Source organism: Mercenaria mercenaria, chromosome 9 (assembly GCF_021730395.1).
Source record: "Mercenaria mercenaria strain notata chromosome 9, MADL_Memer_1, whole genome shotgun sequence".
NCBI classification, from domain to species: domain Eukaryota; kingdom Metazoa; phylum Mollusca; class Bivalvia; order Venerida; family Veneridae; genus Mercenaria; species Mercenaria mercenaria.
This window is the reverse complement of record NC_069369.1, coordinates 14413679-14439044: the sequence shown is the minus strand read 5'-3', so window position 1 is coordinate 14439044 and position 25366 is coordinate 14413679. Positions and strand designations below refer to the sequence as shown.

The 25366-nt window shown below is 36.5% G+C and overlaps 2 protein-coding genes and 1 long non-coding RNA gene across 3 annotated transcripts in view; 1 reads left to right on the top strand and 2 right to left on the bottom strand.

Moving 5' to 3' along the window:
* LOC123546517 (serine/arginine-rich splicing factor 10-like) overlaps positions 1–25366 on the top strand; it is a 146103-nt gene that overhangs the window by 106879 nt on the left and 13858 nt on the right. The gene's annotated exons all lie outside the window — the stretch shown is intronic.
* LOC128559411 (uncharacterized) lies at positions 6349–10496 on the bottom strand. Its single transcript, XR_008372333.1, has 3 exons — positions 9618–10496; positions 8420–8510; positions 6349–7201 (listed from the first exon to the last, which is right to left on the bottom strand). It is a non-coding gene; the product is annotated as an uncharacterized LOC128559411 (long non-coding RNA).
* On the bottom strand, positions 16804–23452 carry LOC123546487 (uncharacterized). The gene is made up of 8 exons (XM_045332788.2): positions 23266–23452; positions 21805–22183; positions 21100–21220; positions 20650–20719; positions 20163–20304; positions 19583–19762; positions 18813–18960; positions 16804–18502 (listed from the first exon to the last, which is right to left on the bottom strand). Exons 1-8 carry the CDS (start codon positions 23385–23387, stop codon positions 18258–18260), a joined length of 1407 nt encoding a protein of 468 aa, XP_045188723.2. The 5' UTR covers positions 23388–23452; the 3' UTR covers positions 16804–18257.

Here is a 25366-nt window from a genome sequence, read left to right as displayed (position 1 = left end):
TAGATTTAAGAAAGCAGGCTGGTCTGGATCCATGCTGGTTGCAAACCCATTATGTTGATTTTCTCATGGCGCGGCTCATATGGTGAAACATCTTTCGTTTATAATTGCCATGTATCATGTTTCCTTTATTCTTTATTATTCATGTATTTTATAAAATCATCTTTATTATGTCTGCTTTTACAATTTTACAAGTTTATTATTTAAGTTCACTTTAGAAGTTTTAAAGCATAAGTTTTTCAGTATATTTTTACACTTGCCCAGTTCTCATCTAGGTGTTCTGGGTTCTAGGGTCCAGGAGGAACTTACCAAGTCATATAGCCTCTGTTCCTCTGTCAGCTGTATATAGCTTGAACATTATGTCTATGTTTTTTGTTTTGAAATATTCAGTTGTACTTTCCATAAAACTGCCATCAATACTTTACTCTGTAATTCCTATATAAGGAAAGAGTGATGGCATCATTGTGTCAAAAAGGGCTGCCATTTTATTACATTGATAATAATTAAATGGTTTTTAGCTCAACTATTCGAAGAATAGTCTAGCTATTCTACTCACCCTGGCGTCGGCGTCGGCGTCGGCGTCGGCGTCACACCTTGGTTAAGTTTTTGCATGCAAGTACATACAGCCATCAATGAAAGGCATATAGCTTTGAAACTTATTTCTTCTTTTTCTAGGTCAATTACCAACCTCTCTGGGTCAAGTCCCATAACTCTGACATGTATTTTGAGCAAATTATGCCCCCTTTTGGACTTAGAAAATTTTGGTTAAAGTTTTACATGCAAGTTACTATCTCCAAAACTAATGCAGATATTGGTTTGAAACTTCACATGTGTCTTCGGGGTTATAAAACTAGTTGATAGCAGCAAGTCACATAACTCTGACTTTCATTTTGGCCAAATTATGCCCCCTTTTGGACTTAGAAAATTCTGGTTAAAGTTTTGCGTGCAAATACATACAACTATTTCTAAAAGGCATATAGATTTGAAACTTATTTTTTCTTTTTCTAGATCAATTACCAACCTCACTGGGTCAAGACCCATAACTCTGACATGTATTTTGAGCAAATTATGCCTTCTTTTAGACTTAGAAAATTTTGGTTAAAGTTTTACATGCAAGTTACTAACTCCAAAACTAATGCAGATATTGATTTGAAACTTGACATTTGTTTTCGGGGTTATAAAACTAGTTGATAGCAGCAAGTCCCATAACTCTGACTTCCATTTTGGCCAAATTATGCCCCCTTTTGGACTTAGAAAATTCTGGTTAAAGTTTTGCGTGCAAGTACATACAACTATTTCTAAAAGGCATATAGATTTAAAACTTATTTTTTCTTTTTCTAGATCAATTACCAACCTCACTGGGTCAAGTCCCATAACTCTGACATGTTTTTTGGGCAAATTATGCCCCCTTTTAGACTTAGAAAATTTTGGTTAAAGTTTTACATGCAAGTTATTATCTCCAAAACTAATGCAGATATTGATTTGAAACTTCACATGTGTCTTTGGGGTTATAAAACTAGTTGATAGGATCAAGTCCCATAACTCTGACCTTCATTTTGGCCAAATTATGCCCCCTTTTGGACTTAGCAAATTCTGGTTAAAGTTTTACGTGCAAGTACATACAGCTATTACTAAAAGGCATATAGATTTGAAACTTATTTTTAGCCCACCATCATGATGATGGTGGGCTATTAAAATCACTCTGCGTCCGTGGTCCGTCCGTCCGTCCGTCCGTTAACAATTTCTCGTTATCGCATCTCCTCAGAAACTACTGGGGGGATTTTGACCAAACTTTGTCAGAATGATGTATTGGTACTCTAGTTGTGTCCCCCTGAAAATCAAACTGGTTCAACAATTTATGAGTGAGTTATGGCCCTTTGTTTATTTCAATAATTTATATAGATTTATATAGGGAAAAACTTTGAAAACCTTCTTGTCCAAACCCACAGAGCCTAGGGCTTTGATATTTGGTATGAAGCATCATCTAGTGGTCCTCTACCAAGATGATTCAAATTATTTCTCTGGGGTCAAATATGGCCCCGCCCTGGGGGTCACATGGTTTATATAGACTTATATAGGGAAAAACTTTGAATAACCTCTTGTCCAAAACCACAGGGCCTAGGGCTTTGATATTTTGTATGTGACATCATCTAGTGGTCTTCAACTAAGATTGTTCAAATTATACCCCTAGGGTCAAATATGGCCCCGCCCTGGGGGTCATATGGTTTACATAGACTTATATAGGGAAAAACTTTGAAAATCTTCTTGTCCAAACCACAAAGCCTAGGGCTTTGATACTTGTAATGTAGCATCATCTAGTGGTTCTCTACCAAGTTTGTTCAAATTATCCTCCTAGGGTTCAATATGGCCCTGCCCCGGGGGTCACATGGTTCATATAGACTTATATAGGGAAAAGCTTTTAAAATGTTCTTGTCAGTAACTACAACATTCAAACTTGGACCACATGTATATTTTTGAGTGGCAAGATGAACCTTGACATGAGTTGACCTTGATTTTGACCTAGTGACCTACTTTCACATTTCTGTAGCTACAGCCTTCAAATTTGGACCACATGCATAATTTTGTGCACTGGAAAAAACTTTGACCTTTATTTTGACCTAGTGACCTACTTTCACATTTTTGAAGGTACAGGCATCAAATTTGGACCATATGCACAGTTTCCTGTTTCAAAATGAAATTTGACATTGATTTTGACCTAGTGACCTACTTTCACATTTCTCAAGCTACAGCCTTCAAATTTGGACTACATGCATAGTTTTGTGTACCGAAAAAAACTTTGACCTTGACATTGACCTAGTGACCTACTTTCACATTTTTGAAGGTACAGGCTTCAAATTTGGACCACATGCATAGTTTTGTATTCTGAAATAAAATTTGACCTTGATTTTGACCTAGTGACCTACTTTTACATTTCTCAAGCTACAGCCTTCAGATTTGGACCACTTGCATAGTTTTGTGTACTGAAATGACCTTTGACCTTTACATTGACCTAGTGACCTACTTTCACATTTTTAAGGTACAGGCTTCAAATTTGGACCACATGCATAGTTTTGTATTCCAAAATAAAATTTGACCTTGATTTTGACCTAGTGACCTACTTTTACATTTCTCAAGCTACAACCTTCAGATTTGGACCACATGCATAGTTTTGTGTACCGAAACAAAGTTTGACCTTTACATTGACCTAGTGACCTACTTTCACATTTTTGAAGGTACAGGCTTCAAATTTGGACCACATGCATAGTTTTGTATTCCGAAGTAAAATTTGACCTTGATTTTGACCTAGTGACCTACTTTTACATTTCTCAAGCTACAGCCTTCAAATTTGGACCACTTGCATAGATTTGTGTTGTGTACGGAAATGAAATTTGACCTTGAGCTAGTCAGTAAGTCTTGAAATTTGGAACACTCAAAAATGGCACATTGGTGGGCGCCAAGATCACTCTGTGATCTCTTGTTTCTTTTTCTAGATCAATTACTAACCTCACTGGATCAAGTCCCATAACTCTGGCATGTATTTTGGGCAAATTATGCCCCCTTTTGGACTTTGAAAATTCTGGTTAAAGTTTTACATGCAAGTTTCTATCTCCAAAACTAATGCAGATATTGAATTGAAACTTCTCATGTGCCTTCGGGGTTATAAAACTAGTTAATAGCAGCAAGTCCCATAACTGATTTGCATTTTGGTCAAATTATTCCCCCTTTTGTACTTAAAACTCTTTTGATATTTAACTTTTTTGGGTAATATTTTCCTGCTTCTGGGTCAATATTTCGAATAGTCGAGCTTGGCTGTCTTACGGACAGCTCTTGTTATTCTTTCTGTTTGTTGTCCAATTTCCATGACTTTCTGCAAGTTTTAATTTTTTACAAAGCACATTTTAATAGAAATATTTCAAATGTTGCACAAGTTTAAGCTCAGAATGTCTCTAGGGGTTTTGCAGTACCCCCAGCGTCAGTATCAGTGTTGTGTGTAGACACCTTATAAAGGATTCTTATGAGGTTCATATCTCATTTAATACTGATCACAAGTGAATGAATCTTCACACATGCTAGGTTTCTTCTATTTGTTAGGCAGGTTTATATTGCAGCCTGACAGCTACTATAGATGTGCTCCGTAAAAGATTTTCACAAAGTGATAGAGTAACTTAAACCATCATTTTGAAACAAAGAGACTAGCTTTCATTTCTGGTAAAATTCATTTGAGACTCGCTATTTGCAGGTTGTAATTTTGTAATAAATACTGATTTTATACACCCACTCAGCTCTCAGTTCACCAGTAATTGAAGAAATTCTGGTAGACAGTAAACACAATACTTCATATTCATGTGCACTATAAAAAACTGTAAAATTTTACAAAGTTTCAAATGATACAGGTTAATAAAAGGTTTTCCATTCACAGATATTTGGTGATATATGAAAGAGAACAAATGTACACTATTATATGACAATACCATTGTAAAATTATACTGACAAAATACTGAATATTTAAGTTTTTATTAGTAATTATTTTCACACTCCTTTTTTCTTTTATTCTTTTTATATTTATGAACGTGCAAAATGGGATAGATGGACTTGTCAAGTTATTTCAGTATTTACACGTACAAATGAAGTGGGAGTAGCATTGAACAAAGAAGGTGATGGTCAGATGTCTAATTCATTTATCAAATGAGAACATGTGAACACAAATATTAATTGTATATATATAGAAAGAAAAAAGTGGGGGGTTTTGTATAAACAATATATAAAGTTTGTCCCTTTTCACGAGATTGCATGCACGAAAAATATTAAATAATAGCAAAAGCTAATTTTACTGACACTAAAGAACAAAATTGAACCGCCAGGACTACATAACTTTTTTGTGCCCCCAATAGTTTTGGGAGGGGACTTTGAGTTGCCATACCTTTCTAGTGTCTGTGTTACACTTTTGATGAATGAGAATAGATAGTGGAAATTTAATGGAAATGCAAACAAAATTAAAGATATGAAACAGATATACATTAGACTTCAATATTCTTTGTAATTTATGCTATGATTTGAAAAAAAAAAATAGCATCTTTTAAAATTCATACAAATGTTGGGGAAGGGAGGCTGCTTATTGTCGTAGAAAAGTGGGGTCACTTACTAACAAAGAAATGTCAGACATTTGAGTTAGAAATTTTATTACTGATCAAGTGTTTATGTAACTTGTGTAAGTGCCTCGCTTTCAGTTAAGTAATTTTGGGGTTGATTGTGAAACTTTTGTATCAGAATTTGAATATAGTTAGTTATACAATAGCTTCATGATTAATGCTTAATATCATTAATGTGTTGAGTATAAGGTACTTACATTATGTTTCTTAATATAAGTGAGAATGATAATTAGTTCTTTATACATGCTGTGAATAAGGTCAGAACAGTACTAAAGAGACTGAATTGTGTTCATATTTGTAAACTTTTTAATATTCTTTTCTATTTTATTATTGATTTTTTTTTATGAAATCTGTCTCAGGATTTATATGTAAAATAAATTTCTTGAAATTAAAACAATGTCTAGTTTTCAGTTTCTTACCCTATTTGTGCTAAGTTTTGAAAGATGTGCCTTCAACAACTGATTGGTACTAATTAGTAAGAAAATGTTCCAGATTGAAGAAAAAGGCTTGATGTTTTTGAAATCCTCTTAAAGCAAATAAAATGAATGTATTGAATAACATGGCTGAAATTTGGAGAAATTTTTAGCTTGACTAATCAAAGACTAGTCCGAGCTATTCTACTTACCGTGACGTCGCTCCATGTGGTTCTGGGCAGATCTGTGTATGAAAAGAATAGGAACCACTGCCTAAATACCCTTGCATGATCGTAAGAGGCGACTAATAGGGTCTTAACACTTGGTTTTGCAGTAACTCTTTGATTCCAGCAGGTATGCAAATTTTGATTCCATACCTCATGTTTTTATTTCAATGTAAATGAGATGTGGAACCAAAATTTGTAGTCCTGTTTGGCGCCATATAACCTATACTGTGTTGGTGCGCCATAAAACCCAAATAAATAAATAAATGGCGTTGGCGTCACACTTTTATTACAGTTTTGCATGTGAGTACATATAGTTATCATTTAAAGGCATATTGCTTTGAAACTTACTTTTTTCTTTTTCTAGGTCAATTACCAACCTCACTGGGTCAAGTGCCATAACTCTGACGTATATTTTGGCAAAATTATGGCCCCCTATTTGACTTGGAAAGTTTTGCATGCAACATTCTACCTCCAAAAGTAATGCAGAGATTGATTTGAAACTTCACATGTGCCTTCAGGGTTATAAAACTAGGTGATAGCATCAAGTTTCATAACTGACATTTATTTTGGCCAAATTATGCCCCTTTCTGGACTGGGAAAATCCTGGTTAAGGTTTTGCATGCAAGTTACTATCTCAAATATTAATGCAAATATTGAATTGAAACCTCATGTTTCTTTGCGTTCATAAACATTGGTTCAAGGAAGTACTATAGTGACTGACTACAAGGTTCAAGGAAGGAGTGTAGGTACTGTCTGCACTGGTTCAAGGAAGTAGAATAGGTATTGAATTCATTGTGATATTTTGTATCAATTTTTATTTTCTATTTATATGAAGTAGTATGGGGATACATAAATGTGCTTTTACGATAAACAGTATCAATTTTTTAAATCAAATCGGTTATCTTGAATAAAATGCTCAGTCGCTGAATGTTCCAGATACCGAGACTCAACTGTATTTTGTATTCGATGTATAAAGAGTTTGAAACATAGCTATTCACGCCCTCAGTAGGTACGTGGCATCTGAAACTCTGCCGATTGTAGTTTCATATTTTTTTGTCCTACACAAGGTTTTATGATCTCTGTATGTATAGCTCTTCCACTTCTAAAGCTTCTGAAGACTTCTGTTTGTATCGTCTAACAGCTTTAGTATGTAGCTTCTATTTAATATAGTGCCTAAAAGTTTTAGACATTAACTTGCATGTTTTATTGTAGTTTTACAATCAGTTTGTAGTGTTTCAGTATATCTGTCACACATTGTTCTTGATGAGACATAGCTTTGATGAAAACATGTAATTCAGTAGTGACTGCTGTCTTAGAGTATCTGTATAAATTATTATCTGTGACTGTAGTTTATATCGTCTTGTATGTACATTCTTCTACGTTTACTCCCATCTTGTAATAGCAGGTGTAAAATCTAAAACGAGAGAATTAAACATACTGATATAAAATTATCTATATATTTACCGCATTCAGTTTATTTCCTAATTGTAAGAAAATAATTACAGACTTTCCTTGTGAAACTGTTTATTCATAATTACGAAGAACTCATAAAGTTTCTACTCAAAGCTCTAAGAATATTTCACTGATCGACTTTGCATAGTAGTTGCATGATAAAACGCGCCAACACACCAGAACGACAAATTAGCGTGCCAATACAACAAGTAACGTATTTTGTCGTAAATTAGCGCGCTAACTTGTCTTTCTGGCATGTTGGTGCTCTTCAAACCACCAACACCCCATAACGGCTTGCACCAATACAAGTAACGCATTTTGTCGTAAATTAGCGCGCTAGCTTGTCTTTCTGGCATAACGCACCAACGCGCCATAACGGCGCGCACCAATACATCAAGCAACGCATTTTCTCGTAAATTAGTGGGCTAGCTTGTCTTTCTGGCATAACGCGCCAACACACCATAACGGCGCGCACCAATACAACAAGCAACGCATTTTATCGTAAATTAGCGCGCTAGCTTGTCTTTCTGGCATAACGCACCAACACGCCATAACGGCGCGCACCAATACATCAAGCAACGCATTTTTTCGTAAATTAGTGGGCTAGCTTGTCTTTCTGGCATAACGCGCCAAAACGCCATAACGGCGCGCACCAATACAACAAGCAACGCATTTTATCGTAAATTAGCGCGCTAGCTTGTCTTTCTGGCCTAACGCGACAACACGCCAGAAGTAAATGGCAGAAATCAGCCACCATATATATATACGCTTGCACGTATGTAATCATCGTCTTTGTTGAGGTGTAATCAGGCCCCGTGTTCACAAAACATGTTCGGTCTCAGCTGAGTTTGAGTTTGAAATTTTAATATCAGCTTTACTAAAACTTCATGGTTAAATTCAAAATGAGACTGACCATCAATACGAAATAGTCACTTGAAAATAGTTATTAACTTCAAATTTAGTTTTAAACATGCTATTTAGATATAAATGACAAATAAAATTACATTATCAAACTCAGCCGAGACTGAACATGTTTTGTGAACACGGGGCCAGGTGCCTTTACATTCGAACATTATTTCAGATACAGGCGAGAACCAGGGTAGAAATTTCTTCAGGACACCCGGGTAATTCACTGACTCGGTTAATCTAACTGCTAAACATTACAAAAACAATAACTTACCACGTCACTTTCACATTTTAACTATATTTTCGTATGTTTGGTCTTGTTCCTGAAATGTGTCAGCACAATTTTGCAACCTGATCAGTTCATTCTGAAAATAAGTGACATATTTCGTTACGCACCTAAATATACATGACGTATACCGTTTTGTTAAATATCGCGGACACCTTTTAAATGTTTAACTGTTAAATATAGATGTAAACTGTAACAGGTGAATCTTTTCTCCCAAGAAGTATTCGAAAACATTTTCAATGTCACTACTAGATTTATATTAACTAAGATAATGTCGATCTTGTATAGAGCTATTTAGATTGTATAAACGAAACGTTTTGAACGCTAAGCAAAAAAGATTCCCCTCAATCAATGTCTTCATAGATAGAAACGAGCAGTCTGTTTAAAAGGGTTATATATATTGTTTTACACTGGAACAACCGAGATGCCAGATTCCTGATCCGGAATCCAGGCAAGAGCGGACCTCAACCTTAGTCTCTACATTCGTTACAAAGCGTGTACATCGGACACAAATCCAGGAAGCGCTTTATTAACAGAAGTTGCGTCTACGTTCTCAGAGTATCATTAATTAAAGAATTAATGGAGGAATTCTCAACTTCATATGAATTAGACAGATCACAATGAAATACTTAGGGGATGTTTTATTTACTAAAACTTCGTGCGCATGTTGTCCCGCTTTCAGGAGCTCTTGATTTTTTATTTAAGTTGTTTCAATACCTAAAATCAATGTAAATATTCGTCCCGGATGGATTATACCTGTATGTCTGTATAGGGCTTACAATTTTCCCTTCAAGTAAAAGCATTGACATTAACATTGTACAAGAGTATCTCTGTATATGAGATGGGCGAAATGTTTAGTTAAATGCCGTTTTCAAGGGTAGATAATTCTTTTTCAATACTGGTGACCTATGACTTTTATTGTGTATCTTTGTTTCTTAGATGATTGTCCTTCAGTATCCAAAGTTTGAAGAAATTCTATTATTGGGAAAAAATTCGCCCATCTCGTATACAGAGACTCAATCGTACGCCTTTTAGAATAAAAAGCAGGATTTGCTTTTAAACGTAAAAGAGAAATGTATTGTTTCCTTCTCCAAATAAATATACTTGTTACATTGTGAATACTTCTGGGCAGCCTCCCCATACTAAACTTGCCGGTAATAATTTAAAGACGGATATAAATTCTTACTTGTATAAGGTTATCCAACAACAGCCGGAAACGGGAACTGGGGAGACAAGTCATCGGCGCTGCATGAACTGCTGTAACGAGATCCTCAGCCAAGCGCTTCGAGATCCCAGCTCGAACCCAGTCTTCTTTCCCGGGGAACTTTTCGTCGTCAGAGGATGACGCCGTTGGTACTGAACATACGGCGATGACCAAAATAAGCATGGCAAACGGTCTCATTGTAGAGTACATTCTGCAATACAAATACAAGAAAAATCCGAAGAGCAGTTTTGATGCACGAGTAGCACTTCTGATTCGTAAAAAAGCAGGCACCACTGCTCAAAACCTTAGTATGCTGGAAGTTTTTTCCTTTTTTTTCCAGATAATGTCGTCAGGTTTCGTTTGATTTGCTTGTTGGCTGTAACCGTTTTCTGTATTTCGCACGTCCGTGTTCTCTGTATGCCTCAGAACGAATCAGGAGTGGAAGACGAATGCCTTAGAATTAGTATATATAGTACACGTGATGGAAATCTTTCGTAAGGCGACTTTTTTTTTAACAATAAGTTGTCAACCTGGATGTGAAAGGAATAAATAGTGTTTGTTAATTAGAATATACAAATCTTCGACAATATCAACACATTTTTCACAAATACAAAATTTTCTAACATGTGACTTGTAATTGTGTACCTCGAGTTACATTCACAGACTAACACGTTGCTTATACAAAACGGTATCGGTTGCACCAAATTAGTCTTGACTGTCGAGAGTGAATTACGTCAACTTCTCATTCTTGACAAGGCCTTTATGACATTTTATTGTCCGCAAAAAAGTGTCAGATTAATTAATGACGTCATGCCCACATCTTTCAAATGAACAATTACGCACGGTAGCTGTTGATGCGAAAGAACTGTGGACAAAAGGCGGACATAGCGGACAATACAGCATCTGAAAATGATAAAAAAAAAATGTATTTTTGCCTAAATGCTTGCCTAAATCTTTGTCAAAGAGCGTAAAAACGAAAACTGCCAAAGATGTGTTTCAGAACATGCAAACGAGAGAAAGGTTGTTCCAAAAATTTCCGAGCGGTGAGTCGTGAACGGAACGAGCGATTAACTGGTTTGATTTAATTGGCAGTGAAGTAGAATAATAGTTTAGGACGTGTTGAGAATATAAGTCAAACATAATACGGGCGCATAACGAGTAGCCCGATTCCTTATTCCTTTTTCAAAAGTCGAATATTTATTTATTTATTTATTTATTTGGGTTTTATGGCGCACCAACACAGTATAGGTTATATGGCGCCAAACAGGACTACAAATTTTGGTTCCACATCTCATTTACATTGAAATAAAAACATGAGGTATGGAATCAAAATTTGCATACCTGCTGGAATCACAGAGTTACTACAAAACCAAGTGTTAAGACCCTATTAGTCGCCTCTTACGATCATGCAAGGGTAAGGCAGTGGTTCCAATTCTTTTCATACACAGATCGTCCCAGAACCACATGGGGCAAAGGAATAGAACAAAGAAAAATGAAAATATTTAAATCACAATGATATCTTTTCAAAAAGTGTATATACATTCTCGTCATAAAATGTTTCAAGGATATAAGTGGTATTTTCCACAGATATGAGAGAGTACGACTCAAAATCGAGGTACAAAGTTCGAATAAGGAATTGGGCTTTTTAGAGACGACATGGTACATGCATTGAGAAAATAATCCTATCTCGCGGTTAAAAACGTTCAACAGTATAAAATGCACCCGCTAAATCATAACAGGAGTGAGTAAGATAAAAAAACGAATAATGAATAAGGACCTGGTTTCTTATTCCTATTTCAAAAATTGTATAATGAGTAGAACACAGAAAATGAAAATACTTTAATCGCATTAATTTTCTAACTGCTTTTACTATGTCGTCTCCGAAAAGTCCAGTTCCTTATTCGAACTTTGTACCGCGATTTTGAGTCATACTGTCTTATATTCTTGGGAAATATAACTTATATCCTTAAAACATTTTATGACGACAATGTATATACAATTTTTAAATCTTTCTACCCCTACAGTCCTACCCCTTCCTCCCCTTTTTCTATATTTTGCACCAAATGAAAATATACTTGTTGGATTTTTGAAGCAACCCATCTATAACAGCTTCTTTTTGTTGTGGACCTACTTCGCAAATGCGTGGCTCTTAGGCTGTGTTTGTGGTGCTTTGTGCATCCGAGAAATTTACCCTTATCTATTATCTTTTGCTTCTCATTGTTCTGAGCAACATCAAAATCCCTCTATGAATTAAGAAGAAATGTTCCAGACAAAGTCATTCTTGTATCTGACCTTTGGCCTCTATGTGTGACCTTGACCTTCAACCTAGGGACCAGGTTCTTGCGCACGGCACTCTCATAGTGGTGAACATTTGTGCCAAGTAATATCAAAATCCTGTTTTGCATGACGAAGTTATAAACCGGACATGAAAAATGTCACATTGACCTTTGATCTCCAATTGTGACCTTGACCTTTAAGCTAGGGTTCTGGGTGTTGTGCATGACATGTCCTCTCATCATAGGGAACATTTATGCCAAGTAATGTTAAAATCCATTGATGAATGACAGAGTTCTGGACCAGACAGGAAAAAACAAGAGGACCATGATGGTCCTGAATCGCTCACCTCTTCCCACATGACCCAGTTTTGAGTATGACGTCATTTTTTCTATTATTTGACATAGTGACCTAGTTTTTGAGCTCATGTGACCCAGTTTTGAACTTGACCTAGATATTATCAAGATAAAAATTCTGACCCATTTTCATGAAGATCCATTGAAAAATATGGTCTCTTGAGAGGTCACAAGGTTTTTCTATTATTTGACCTATTGACCTAGTTTTCGAAGGTACGTGACCCTGTTTTGAATTTTACCTAGATATCATCAAGGTGAACATTCTCACTAATTTTCATGAAGATCTCATGAAAAATATGGCCTCTAGAGAGGTAACAAGGTTTTTCTATTTCAAGACCTACTGACCTAGTTTTTGATCGCAGTTGACCCAGTTTCAAACTTGACCTATATATCAAGATAAACATTCAGACCAACTTTCATACAGATCCCATGAAAAATATGGCCTCTACAGAGGTCACAACGTTTTTTCATTATTTGACCTACTGACCTACTTTTTGATGGCACATGACCCACTTTCGAACTTGATCTAGATATCATCAAGATGAACATTCTGACCAATTTTTATGGAGATCCATTCACAAGTATGGCCTCTAGAGAGGTCACAAGGTTTTTCTATTTTTAGACCTACTGACCTAGTTTTTGACCACACATGACCCTGTTTCGAACTTGACTTAGATATCATCAAGATGAACATTCAGACCAACTTTCATACATATCCCATGAAAAATATGGCCTCTAGAGAGGTCACAAGGTTTTTCTATTATTTGACCTACTGACCTAGTTTTTGATGGCACGTGACCCACTTTCGAACTTGACCTAGATATCATCAAGATGAACATTCAGACCAACTTTCATACAGATCCCATTAAAAATATGGCCTCTAGAGAGGTCACAAGGTTTTTCTATTATTTGACCTACTGACCTAGTTTTTGATGGCACGTGACCCACTTTCGAACTTGACCTAGATATCTTCAAGGTAAACATTCTGACCAATTTTCATGAAGATCTCATGAAATACATGGCCTCTAGAGAGGTCACAAGGTTTTTCTATTTTTAGACCTACTGACCTAGTTTTTGACCGCACATGACCCTGTTTCGAACTTGACTTAGATATCATCAAGATGAACATTCAGACCAACTTTCATACATATCCCATGAAAAATATGGCCTCTAGAGAGGTCACAAGGTTTTTCTATTATTTGACCTACTGACCTAGTTTTTGATGGCACGTGACCCACTTTCGAACTTGACCTAGATATCATCAAGATGAACATTCTGACCAACTTTCATACAGATCCCATGAAAAATATGGCCTCTAGAGAGGTCACAAGGTTTTTCTATTATTTGACCTACTGACCTAGTTTTTGATGGCACGTGACCCACTTTCGAACTTGACCTAGATATCTTCAAGGTAAACATTCTGACCAATTTTCATGAAGATCTCATGAAATACATGGCCTCTAGAGAGGTCACAAGGTTTTTCTATTTTTAGACCTACTGACCTAGTTTTTGACCGCACATGACCCAGTTTCAAACTTGACCTAGACTTCATCAAGATGAACATTCAGACCAACTTTCATACAGATCCCATGAAAAATATGGCCTTTAGAGAGGTCACAAGGTTTTTCTATTATTTGACCTACTGACCTAGTTTTTGAGGGCACGTGACCCAGTTTCGAACTTGATCTAGATATCATCAAGGTGAACGTTCTGACCAATTTTCATGAAGATCTTGTAAAATATATGGCCTCTAGAGAGGTCACAAGGTTTTTCTATTTTTAGACCTACTGACCTAGTTTTTGACGGCACGTGACCCAGTTTCAAACTTGACCTAGATATCATCAAGGTGAACATTCTGACCAATTTTCATGAAGATCTCATGAAATATATGGCCTCTAGAGAGGTCACAAGGTTTTTCTATTTTTAGACCTACTGACCTAGTTTTTGATGGAACGTGACCCAGTTTCGAACTTGACCTAGATATCATCAAGATGAACATTCTGACCAACTTTCATAAAGATCCCATGAAAAATGTGACCTCTAGAGTGGTCACAAGCAAAAGTTTACGGACGCACGCACGCATGCACGGATGGACGGACGACGGACGCCGCGCGATCACAAAAGCTCACCTTGTCACTTTGTGACAGGTGAGCTAAAAACGTATTGACCTTTGACCTCCAATTGTGACCTTGACCTTTGAGCCAGGGGCCCGGGTTTTGTGCATGACATGTCGTCTCATCATGGGGAACATTTGTGCCAAGTAATATTAAAATCCCTTCATGAATGAAAGAGTTATGGTCCAGACAGGAAAAAGCCCCGTTGACCTTTGACCTCCAATTGTGACCTTGATCTTTGAGCAAGGGGTCTGGAATTTCCGCATGACAGTCGTCTCGTCATGGAGAACATTTGTGCAAAGTGATATTAAAATCCCTTAAAGAATGACAGAGTTATGGACCGGACACGAAACAGACCCTGTTCATGCCATGTTAACATCTGACAGCCAAGTGTGACCTTGACCTTTGAGCTAGGGGTCTCAAACTTACGCATGACACATCATCTTATTATGAGGTACATTTGTGCCAAATAATATTAAAATCCCTTCATGGATGGCAGAGTTATGGACCGGACAGGAAAAAAGCCGTGTTGACCTTTCACCTCAAATTGTGACCTTGACCTTTAAAGCTAAGGGTCCGGGGTTTGCGCATGACACCCTCGTCTCATCATGGGGAATATTTGTGTCAAGTAATATTAAAACCCTTCATGGATGACAGAGTTATTGACCAGACACGAAATTGTGGACGGATGGAATGACGGACGGAAAAGCGCATTCCCATAGTCCCTGAAACTGGTTTCTCAACCAGTAGGGGACAAATAACATGAGTTATGGATCGTACACGAAACAGACCCTGTTCATGCCATATTCACATTTGACGGCTAAGTGTGACCTTGACCTTTGAGCTTGGGGTCTGAAAGTTGTGCAAGACACATTGTCTTATTATGAGGTACATTAACTACATTTGTACCAAGTAATATTGAAATCCCTTCATGGATGGCAGAGTTATGGACCGGACAGGAAAAAAGCCCTGTTGAACTTTGACCTCCAATTGTGACCTTGATCTTTAAGCTAGGGGTCCGGGTTTTGCGCAAAACATGCCGTCTCATCATTCGGAACATTTGTGCCAAGTAATAATAAAATCCCTTCATGGATGACTGAGTAAATATTGGACTAGACACGAAATTGCGAACAGATGGACGGTCGGACCAAAAGACAGACGGAATGACTGACGTATGAAAAGCGCATTCCTATTGTCCCCGAAACTGGTTTTCAACCAGTAGGGGACTAAAAATGTTGAAGCAGGAGAATGGATGACCGGCTCCTGATGCCAGACCATCCACCAATAGAATACGAATGGATGAAAACAGTTACAATGAGTTACACCCCACATCCTACTATCCTAACCATTTACAAGCTGAACATTATAGTGGTATACTAACGCATAGACACCAAAAGGTTTATTTCAGTTTAGTAGTATTGATAATATTTCCAGTTTTTCTGCATTACTGTTCAGTATCAATGCAGTATCATAAATATACCATATAATAAATACAAAGAAAGAAATTATCATGATTGTGCCAATATACACGATTAACAACAACGATATGCTGATGAAATATAACTGCTATGTGATAGAATACAGAGAGGACTGACACTTTGGCGACAGAAACCTATATACAATTAATCTTGTCAATAAGTTTGACCATGACCTTTGAGCTAGGGATTCGAGTCTCATGGGACACCTGCCAAACCATTTGAATTTCCATCTACTGATGAAGATCACACAAGCGGTTCATGAGCAGAAGCTGTTTAAAGGTATTTCCAAATTCAGCTTTTGCTGCCCCTTAAAGGGGCCAAGTGCCCCCATTTGAACAAAATTGGGAGAGAACCTTATAATGATGCTACATCAATTGATTCATGAAACGAGGTTGCTTAAAGGTTTTCTTTTTAGCTCTGGGTGCCCAAAAAGGGGCTATTTAAGGTGAAGCATTTGAATAAACATGATAAAGGTCCATGCCATGACGCTACTGAAAAATATTGGTATAATTCTGACTAGTTTTATTTATTTATTTATTTATTTGGGTTTTACGGCACACCAACACAGTATAGGTTATATGGCGCCAAACAGGACTACAAATTTTGGTCCCACTTTCTGACCAGTAGTTTCTGAGGAAAGTCTGTTTAAATTAAAATGTCGATGCAGGATGAAGGAAGAAGGATGCAGGACAATTGACGCTGGACCATCCACCTATACTAATCGCTCACCCTGAACTTTGTTCAGCTGAGCTAAAAATTTAAGAAATCTGAATGTCACATCTACATCTAGCATGTGATACACTGTCTTATACCAGTGAATGATTTGCTATGGAAGGATAGTTGGATAGATAAAAACAGTAAAACTCCATCTTTCGCAATTAGTAAGCTGATGCAAGAACCTTCTTTATTAAACACTCATTGTAAACAGAGCAGGAGAAACAAAGCATTTCATTTTGTTATATTTATTCATAACATAATATGTATGAAGTTCATGACTATACATCACAGCCAGCTGTGAGAAAGCTCAAACTATATTTACAAAATTAAAACAAACAAAGAAGACCAAGCCTTTACAGGTGGTACACAACAATTATGACCATGCCTCTTTATAGATGGATCCAGGTTCTAAAGTTATAAACTGAGGCTGTATACCATTCTCAGAATGCAGCCTTGTCATTGGTCTATTTCAAAAGTGTGCTTTGAAACAACCAATCAGATGCTAGTATTTTGAGACTGCTCTCCAAACTTTTTGAATAATTGCCTTAGACCCTGACTTTACTAAACATCCACAAATTGTACCATCTTCACAGTAACAGTAAATAAATACTGTATAAATTAGCCACTAACAAAGTTAACAATGGTTATAAAAGGCTCTGTTTCATTTCCAAAGGGTTTATCAACAGGTATGAGCAGCTACTACTTTCAACTTTCAAAAAGACTTCGAGACAGGCATTTGGTAAAAGTGTGCAATAAAAGCTTCCCTCACTTATGAGAAATGTAATGCACCTTTTTTTTTAATTTCAAAAGTTAATGCTTCCTCACTTCTGGGTAATAAATGCCCATTTCAGCAGAACAAGTCAATGTAAATTACTCAATAATTAAAACTACCTGACCCTGAACTATTCTTATCTCTTTCTGTAAGGATCCTTTATTTCTGTCATAACTCTTGAATGAACAAAAATGCTCAATTTCACTGACTGCAATATTAAAATTAAAATTTCTTCATACCTGCTTGAAATCTAGGGATATGAGTGCAAGGCTTTAATATCATGTGATATGATATAATAATCAGTTTGAAAACCAGTTCTATATAATATACTTACAGACTCTGTACAAAACTATAAAATATTCCTTTTAAAATTTGTTTTAACAACCCCGCCAGAAAAAAAGTTGCAGCAGAAAATCAGCAGTTTTATAAATGGACATGGCAGTGTAACAAATAAATAGCATTTGCCAGCCTTTAAAAAATGCATTTGTCAATCCTTAAATTATATACTAGCCAATTTATAGCTCTAAATAACTGCATTTCATTCCCAATAATTTTTCTGTCAAGTATGACAAAATACTGTCAACAGAATTGCCAGTAACAATAAAACTTTCCTCAATCATAATAATTCTCTGTCAATATACAGGTAAATAATTGATTTAGAAAATGTTCAAAACCTGTAATTGAGCATATTCGGAATATAACCTTTACTCAAAAGGTCATTAGACAAAACACTTTTTTTCCTAAAAGATACATACAAATGTTGAGCATTTTTCTTTGAACTGTCCTTTGTAATGCGGGCAATGCACATTTCAAAATAAATGCCTGACATAAAGACCCGTCATTATCTAATGCCATAAGTAATCAAGATAACAAAGTAATGTTTGTAGACATGGCAACAGTAGTTAAAGTGTTCAGTCTTGGTTACATTTGTATGCTCTGATGATATCTCTGATAGGTGCTCTACACACCGGACATTTAGCATTTCTGTCCATAAGATGTCGACCACATGGGTAGCAGACACACATATGTCCACACTGATAGAGCACCGAGTCACTGTGGTTATCAAGACAAATTAAACAATGTGTGTCATTAACAGGTTGTGACCGAACTGTTGTAGTAGTCTGTGGTGCTGTTGCATTAACGTCTTTGTTTCCAGCTGAAAAAAAATATCATTAAAACTATATTCTTTATCTTAATATAAAACAAATTGTTTCTGTTTTATGAATAGTTCTTTCTATATACAGTATTAATACCTATGAAAAAGTGATGCAGGTGTTTGAGAGACAATGAAAAGATAGCTCATTTATGTTTTAAGAATAGAAAAGACATACAATTTTTGCAAGCATCTTTGAGTAGATCTGCTTAAATGAAATAAATGTTTAAATTATTGTTTAAATATTGCAAAATTTACTCCAAGATTTCATGCCTATGAACATATCAATATGTTTGCTAGTATCTCAATTTACCTGCTGCTGCGGCAAGGCCTGCAGCCACTTCCTGTCTAATTGACCGCTGAATGTCCATCTGGAGGTCAAAACTGACCTTCATCATATTCTTCATTTCCTGTAGCTGAGCTTTCAATGACGCAATCTCTCTACTCATGTGAAGGTTGGTCTGAAATAGATCATTTATACTCTTAACACGGGTCTACACATTGTATATTGGTTGTTATAGAAAGTGTATCATGCTAATTATGGAAAGTGCATGTGATGTGTACCATAGCTGTTATGGAAAATGTACATGTTTTTTATGAAAAGTGTATGGAAAGTAGTGTACAATAGTTCTTATGGAAACTGAACAGTGGTTGATATGGAACGTGTACAATGGCCATAATGGATTTATGTAAGGCAGTTGTTATGGGAAGTGAACAAAGGTTGCTTTCGAAAGTGTTCAATGGATGTTGCAGAGAGTGTATAATGGTTGTAATAGAAAGAGTACAATGGCCATAATGGAAAATGTAAGGCAGTTGTTATGGAAAGTGTACAAAGGTTGTTTTGGAAAGTGTTCAATGGATGTTGCAGAGTGTATAATGTTTGTTATAGAAAGTGTATCATGCTTATTATGGAAGGTGCACGGGAAGTGTACCATGGTTGTTATGGAAAAAGTACATGGTTTTGTACGAAAAGTGTATGGAAAGTATACAATAGTTATGGAAACTGTACAATGGTTGTTATGGAAACTGTACAATAGTTGTTATGGAAACTTGTACAATGGTTGTTATAGAAAGTGTACCAACCTGTGTGTAAGGTACAGCTGTAGCACTGATGCTGGTGATAGAGGCTGTTTCCCAGTTCTCTCCTGGAGGGGGAATACCAATATTGGAGAAGTCATTCTGAATGTGGTGTTCAGTTCGTGGAATGGAGCGTATAAACTCCTGAACTCTCTGTCCATCTGTCCCTGTTGCATCAACACGATTCTGAAATTTGTAAAACATAATCAAAATTTCTTATATAGGAACTTGGTATAACACATACCAATGTTTTTCAGATTTTATACCTGAACTGACCTTTTCGCTGAAAGTAAATGATTCAGCAGTGAAGGACTAAATACATCAGATATTTTACCTTCTTTGAAATCATCAAGAACATGTGCACAGCCCAGAAATAAAACAGGACCTCTCAGCTAATAGTGTTATGCTCTATGTACAAAGTACTTTGTAAACTAGGTAGGTTAAAAAAATCTAAAGTAAAGTAATGTAGCATAGCACATTTCAAATATATTTTACTACACTTGTGCAACGGCCTGAAGTAGAGTAATGCATCTCAATTATATTCGACTACATTTATGTAATAAATCTGTTCAAACTGAATGTATACCCTGATATGAAGCTCCAATACATTGCGAAATTCTCCCTCCAGTGTGGAAGTGACAAGCCTGCGATGCACGAGTTCACTAACCTCCTGCACAAGACTCTCTTGCTGCATGTCTTCAACAATATTCCAGTCAACATTTGCAGGCCTGTAAACAGACGAAGAGTTTTCTCACATAAACATTCTACATTTGTGTAAAAACATTCACCCTTAAAGCTGATGAAAAATGTAAAACACTGGATGCCAAGTAATACACAATAACATACAGACATACAAGTGTAGAACGTATCAAGAATTAATAAAAGATCATTGCTTTACTTTAAAGACATTTTTAAACACCATGTTTCTTCAGGTAATTTTCCAACTGAATAATAGTAAATAGCATATTTAACAAGTTCTTGAATGTTTTGCCTCTATCACTTCCCATTACCAAAGAAAGTGGTAAGACATATATTCTCTAAACAACATTTTACACAAGAAAAACTCAGATTACCTTTCTTGAACTGGCATTTGAATTGGTGGTGGTGGAGGAATTCCATTGTTTAACACTGCACCAAGTAACCCTGGAAAATGGAATAAGATAACTGAGCTGTATATTCTTAATAAAGTGCCAAAATAAAAATTCAACAGAACAATTATAACATAACATATACAGTCAAACCTGTCTATAAAGACCACCCTTGGGAGAGCTAAAATGTGGTCTTTATTGGGAGGTGGTCTTTATTCACAGGTTAAAATATACTGTAAGTGTTAAAATGGGAAACAAAACATGTGGTCTTTGGAGCCAGGTGGTCTCTGTTCAGAGTAGGTCTTTAACAAAGGTTTGACTGTAATTTACTTGTCTTTGAAATCGTATTTGCAAAAATTTCATACAACTGAGGAGGTCCAATCTGGTAAGTAATTTATCTTTGAATCTTTTATTATAATTGTGTAAGAACCTTACCTCTAGGATCTTGCACTCTAGCGTTGTAATCTACAGATACACTAGAAGAGGAAGTGGTGCTATTACTTGACACACTATCACGTCGCTCGGCAACACTAGATACAGCATCTGCAACAGGTGTCTGCAACACAAACAAGTAAAACAACAATTACATTTAGGGTACATGTTTGCTGAAACAGCGTCCATCCTAAAGCTACCAATGGCTTTTTTTCGTTCTATAGCAGCCCATTCCCCTCAGAAAAGTTTTTTTCAAATCATGTTTTCCCCTATAACTGACTTTACATGATTTTTCTTTTCTTCCCATTTGCAAAAATACCAAGCTTGTTTTCCCAAATAACAGACACAGGCCCCTTCTCCTCTTCATCTACATTCTGACATAAAATGCTTTAAATATTGAGTGAACAACCCTGTTTAATAATGATTTTCAATGAATCATAACACAAACATTGCTATATCATAATAATATTCATTTTGTGCTGAATTCAATATAATTTTTGGAATAGTTCATGTGTGTAATTAGCTTTCAATTGCCTTTAAAAAACAAGAGTATTAACAAGGCAGAAGCAGCTGACAACTTCAGCACAAGAAACAGTGTAGGAATAAAATCAACTTGGGCATAGAATAAATTGAAGCAAGGACGCAGTCTACTCCTGCAAGCACATAATTATCCCATTCTTTGCAAATAACTTCTATCAAGATCTTTACCTGTGCTCTAGCCGGTGTATTTACTGGAGAAGGTGTGGGCTGGTGCGAGGATGATGGACTGTGACTCTGTGCAACTGTCCGGATACTTCCGCGAATAATGTTCTCTAAATGTCTACGAAAAGCTGCTGTTTGCAGAGTATTTGAAACTCTCTGCTGCTGGGAAAGACCCTGGATTTCAATGACAACAGCCTCTGGTCTGTGTTCTTCCACATTGCTTGTATTAAAAGGGACATTTTCTTTTCCAGATGCTTGGGCAGCATTGACATTCTCTCGTACTTCAATGTTCTTCTTAATAAATTGGTTAATATTATTTCTGTGATCCTGCCCTGTTACTGGTCTGTTATTAGTCTCTATCTGACGCAACTCATTTAACCTCTCACTGAAAATAAAACATTCTCATATTTATTGGACCATAATAGCCACCTACTTCACTGGACTCAAAGACATTCTCTCGATTTAAACATCATCTCTCATTTGGAAGACAAAATGTCTTTTCAATTGATTTTAAGACTAAAATTAAATTAGCGAAATGAAAATCATTGAAATAAAAATTAAAATGAGCAAATTTATTTCAAAGATAGAAAGTTATCTTTCTTTTATCAAATTGTTAAAACCTAAATTATTTCTAAATTTTGTTTAAGCTTTGTAGTAAAGTAAACCCTGGGAGAGAAAATACCATGGTCCCCACTGGGGCTCGAACCCCAGACCAAGTGATCCGTAGGCGGACACTCTAACCACGTCGCTAAAGGGTTAACCCAACATCAAGGCTGTTGGAAGTGGCCTATAAACCTACTATCACTACACTTCTTCCCCTTTACATTTCAAAGCTAACTATAGCCCTCCAGAAAGACCCTCCATGCTCACTGCATGGGTGCGTCAAACATCCTCGTCGCCATTAAAGTAAACCCTGGGAGAGAAAATGCCAAGGTCCCCACTGGGGCTCAAACCCACGGACCTCGTGATCCGTAGGCGGACACTCTAACCATGTCACTAAAGGGTTAATTAACCCAACAGCAAGGCTGTTGGAAGTGGCCTATAAACCTACTATCACTACAGTAGTTCTTAGGAAAAGTTTTATTAAAAGGTGTTTCTTGTAAATCTGATTTGGCATAAGTTGTTTAAATGAATAAATAATATAACTGGAATGAAATGATTGTTTAAATAAAGATTTAGTGATTTTTCAACACTTAAGACATTGAGACAAAGCACGATGTTTAGATTGAAAGTATGTCTCTGACTTGTTTATGATGAAAGTCATTCTTGGATCATACTGAAAGAATATCATTAGAAAGAACCAGCTACTGTCAGATAATTCTAGGCATATTAAATGTACAATCTTGCAGCAACGTTAGTACATGCATCACGACTGTAAATATACAGAGCTGTCAACAAGAAATAAAGAGTTGTCAACAAGAAATCAGAGCCGTCATCAAGAAAAAAGTTACGTAGAGTGCACAGTACCTTCGGGTTCTTTCCAGTAAAGCATCAAAAACTGCATCCATTTTATTTTCACTCTCCGTCTGACTGTTACTTGTGACAAGCTCAGTGTCGTGTGCGGTATAACTTTCACCACCCTCGGCCATGGTTTCTACTTATAACTGGGCGTGAATGACGAATGCTTGCAGCTTTTTATACCCAGTTTATTTTTACCAATTACGTACCCCTTTGTTATGGTCTGTTTGCACGTTACTCATGTCCTTGGTTTCCCGTTTTCACTAACTGTCAACTGTCAGCTGAAAATTAACCGGGTGCCTGAATTCACGGAAAACCAGTCTTAAAATAGCTATTACAGTTAGATGACGTCATAACGCAACAGGCGCGCGCATATGAGCGCGACATCTACTTTCGTTTTGAATGCAGACGATTTTTTTCATGGCTTCAATTGATGGTCTATTTGAACAAATTATTCATTATGAAAAGACTGCACAGAAGCGTAAAAACTTCCTCCAAGAGCGTATGTGTTATTTGTGTGTATAATTGATATAGTAAGAAACAGGGACGGATGCAGGAGTTTTGGCGCAGAATTTCTAAAAATAATATTTTCTACAGTAGTCAGCGTGATAACTTTTGACTGTCGCTGTCTCCGTCACCTATAAGATATCAGATAATAAAATAAGTCATCCCGATAAGCCAAATGAGTAAGGCTAAGATAGCTAATGCCATTTTATCTCAGCGCCGTAGCCACCATTCTCGCATACCAGAGGTCTACCGTGGTTCCCCGGATGACGAACCTCTGATGGATGAGAATGCGTAGCCACACGCAGAACTTTGCCTCGGGCCAAAAAAAGGTAAAAATTAGTACCGCTTCAGTACCTCAAAATTAAAACACGGACAGAGCCCCACCTCCCTGTACATACCCCCTCTCGGGCTCGGTGGTGGGGGGGGGGGTGCAGGGTGCATGCCCCCGGACCACTAAAGAGAGTGACAGTACTACTTATTTAATGGACATTTAGCTCATGATAAAGTTCATTTATGAGTTTACTTCCTTTTTTTAATTTCTCAGTTACAGACAGTGTTTTTTCTACTGATGTGGAAATGTGGCCAGGGCCTTTACAATTGGGAAAAACCTCAACTGGAAATTGGTAAAAGTCATATTCATAAAATTTATCATCATGTGTTAAGTTAGCCAATTGTCTTGTGTTCCAAATGCTTAATGGTAGTCTACAGTCTTGTTTGAAAAGTTTGATTTTCTGTAAGGTATTTTAAGTATTGTTGAGGACCAGTTTCAGTTATTACAAGGATATATCATTGATAAGATTAACTACACATAACAGAATCAAAACTTGAGACTGTACATTTAGGTTTGTTGCATTGCTTTGACGTTTCAAAGAATTTCTTAGGTTGTTATTTAAAGGGTAATTAATACATGTGAAATGGAATGGAAGGGAACACTTAGGAAAGAAATATTGAATAGATGTACTATAAAAAACAAAAACAAAGGAAAACTGGAATAATCAATTATGGAACATCATTATGATAATTATTGTTGTTTCACAATATATTTGTCTGTATATTTTGGGCAAATATTTCATGGAATTATGGATGCTTTTTTTTTTATTCCAACATATTCTGAATAGATTTCTTCCGCTCAGTCAGGGGCGTAACTGGGCCTATTTTGAGAATACGCACAATTGCTAGTGGGGTTTGGGGCTAGCTCCCCCGGGAAATTTTTTTTCTTAGAACGTCTCTGGTGCGTTCTGGAGGGTATCCAGATGACGAATTTCAATATAAAAATCATACAATTCGTGGTAGCAAATTTGATTTAATACCTATTTTTTTTATCTTTAACAGCTGATCTGAACCACATTATTATAAGTGACCAGAGAGGGTCCATCACTAGATCTTACATATCAAGTAAATGCCAAACTGAATAGCAATGATTTTACGGCACAGTGTTGAAAATCATCAAAATATGCAGAACATTTTTCCGATAAAGACAGGAGTTAATTAAATACACGTTTTACACGCTTCAGTCGTAAGCATGAAAAAACACAAAATTCCCCTGATTGACTATAGATGGCTATGGTCGATGGGCTCGTGTCGTATCAATGATCAGTGCGAC

Coding starts and splice junctions, on each gene's coding strand:
- LOC123546487 (XM_045332788.2), bottom strand. CDS start 23,387: ATGGCCGAGGGTGGTGAAAGTTATACCGCACACGACACTGAGCTTGTC. Junction 20,305..20,649: donor CAAATGCCAGTTCAAGAAAG/GTAATCTGAGTT, acceptor GTCTGTTTACAG/GCCTGCAAATGTTGACTGGA. Junction 19,763..20,162: donor TATTGGAGCTTCATATCAGG/GTATACATTCAG, acceptor TACAAATTTCAG/AATCGTGTTGATGCAACAGG.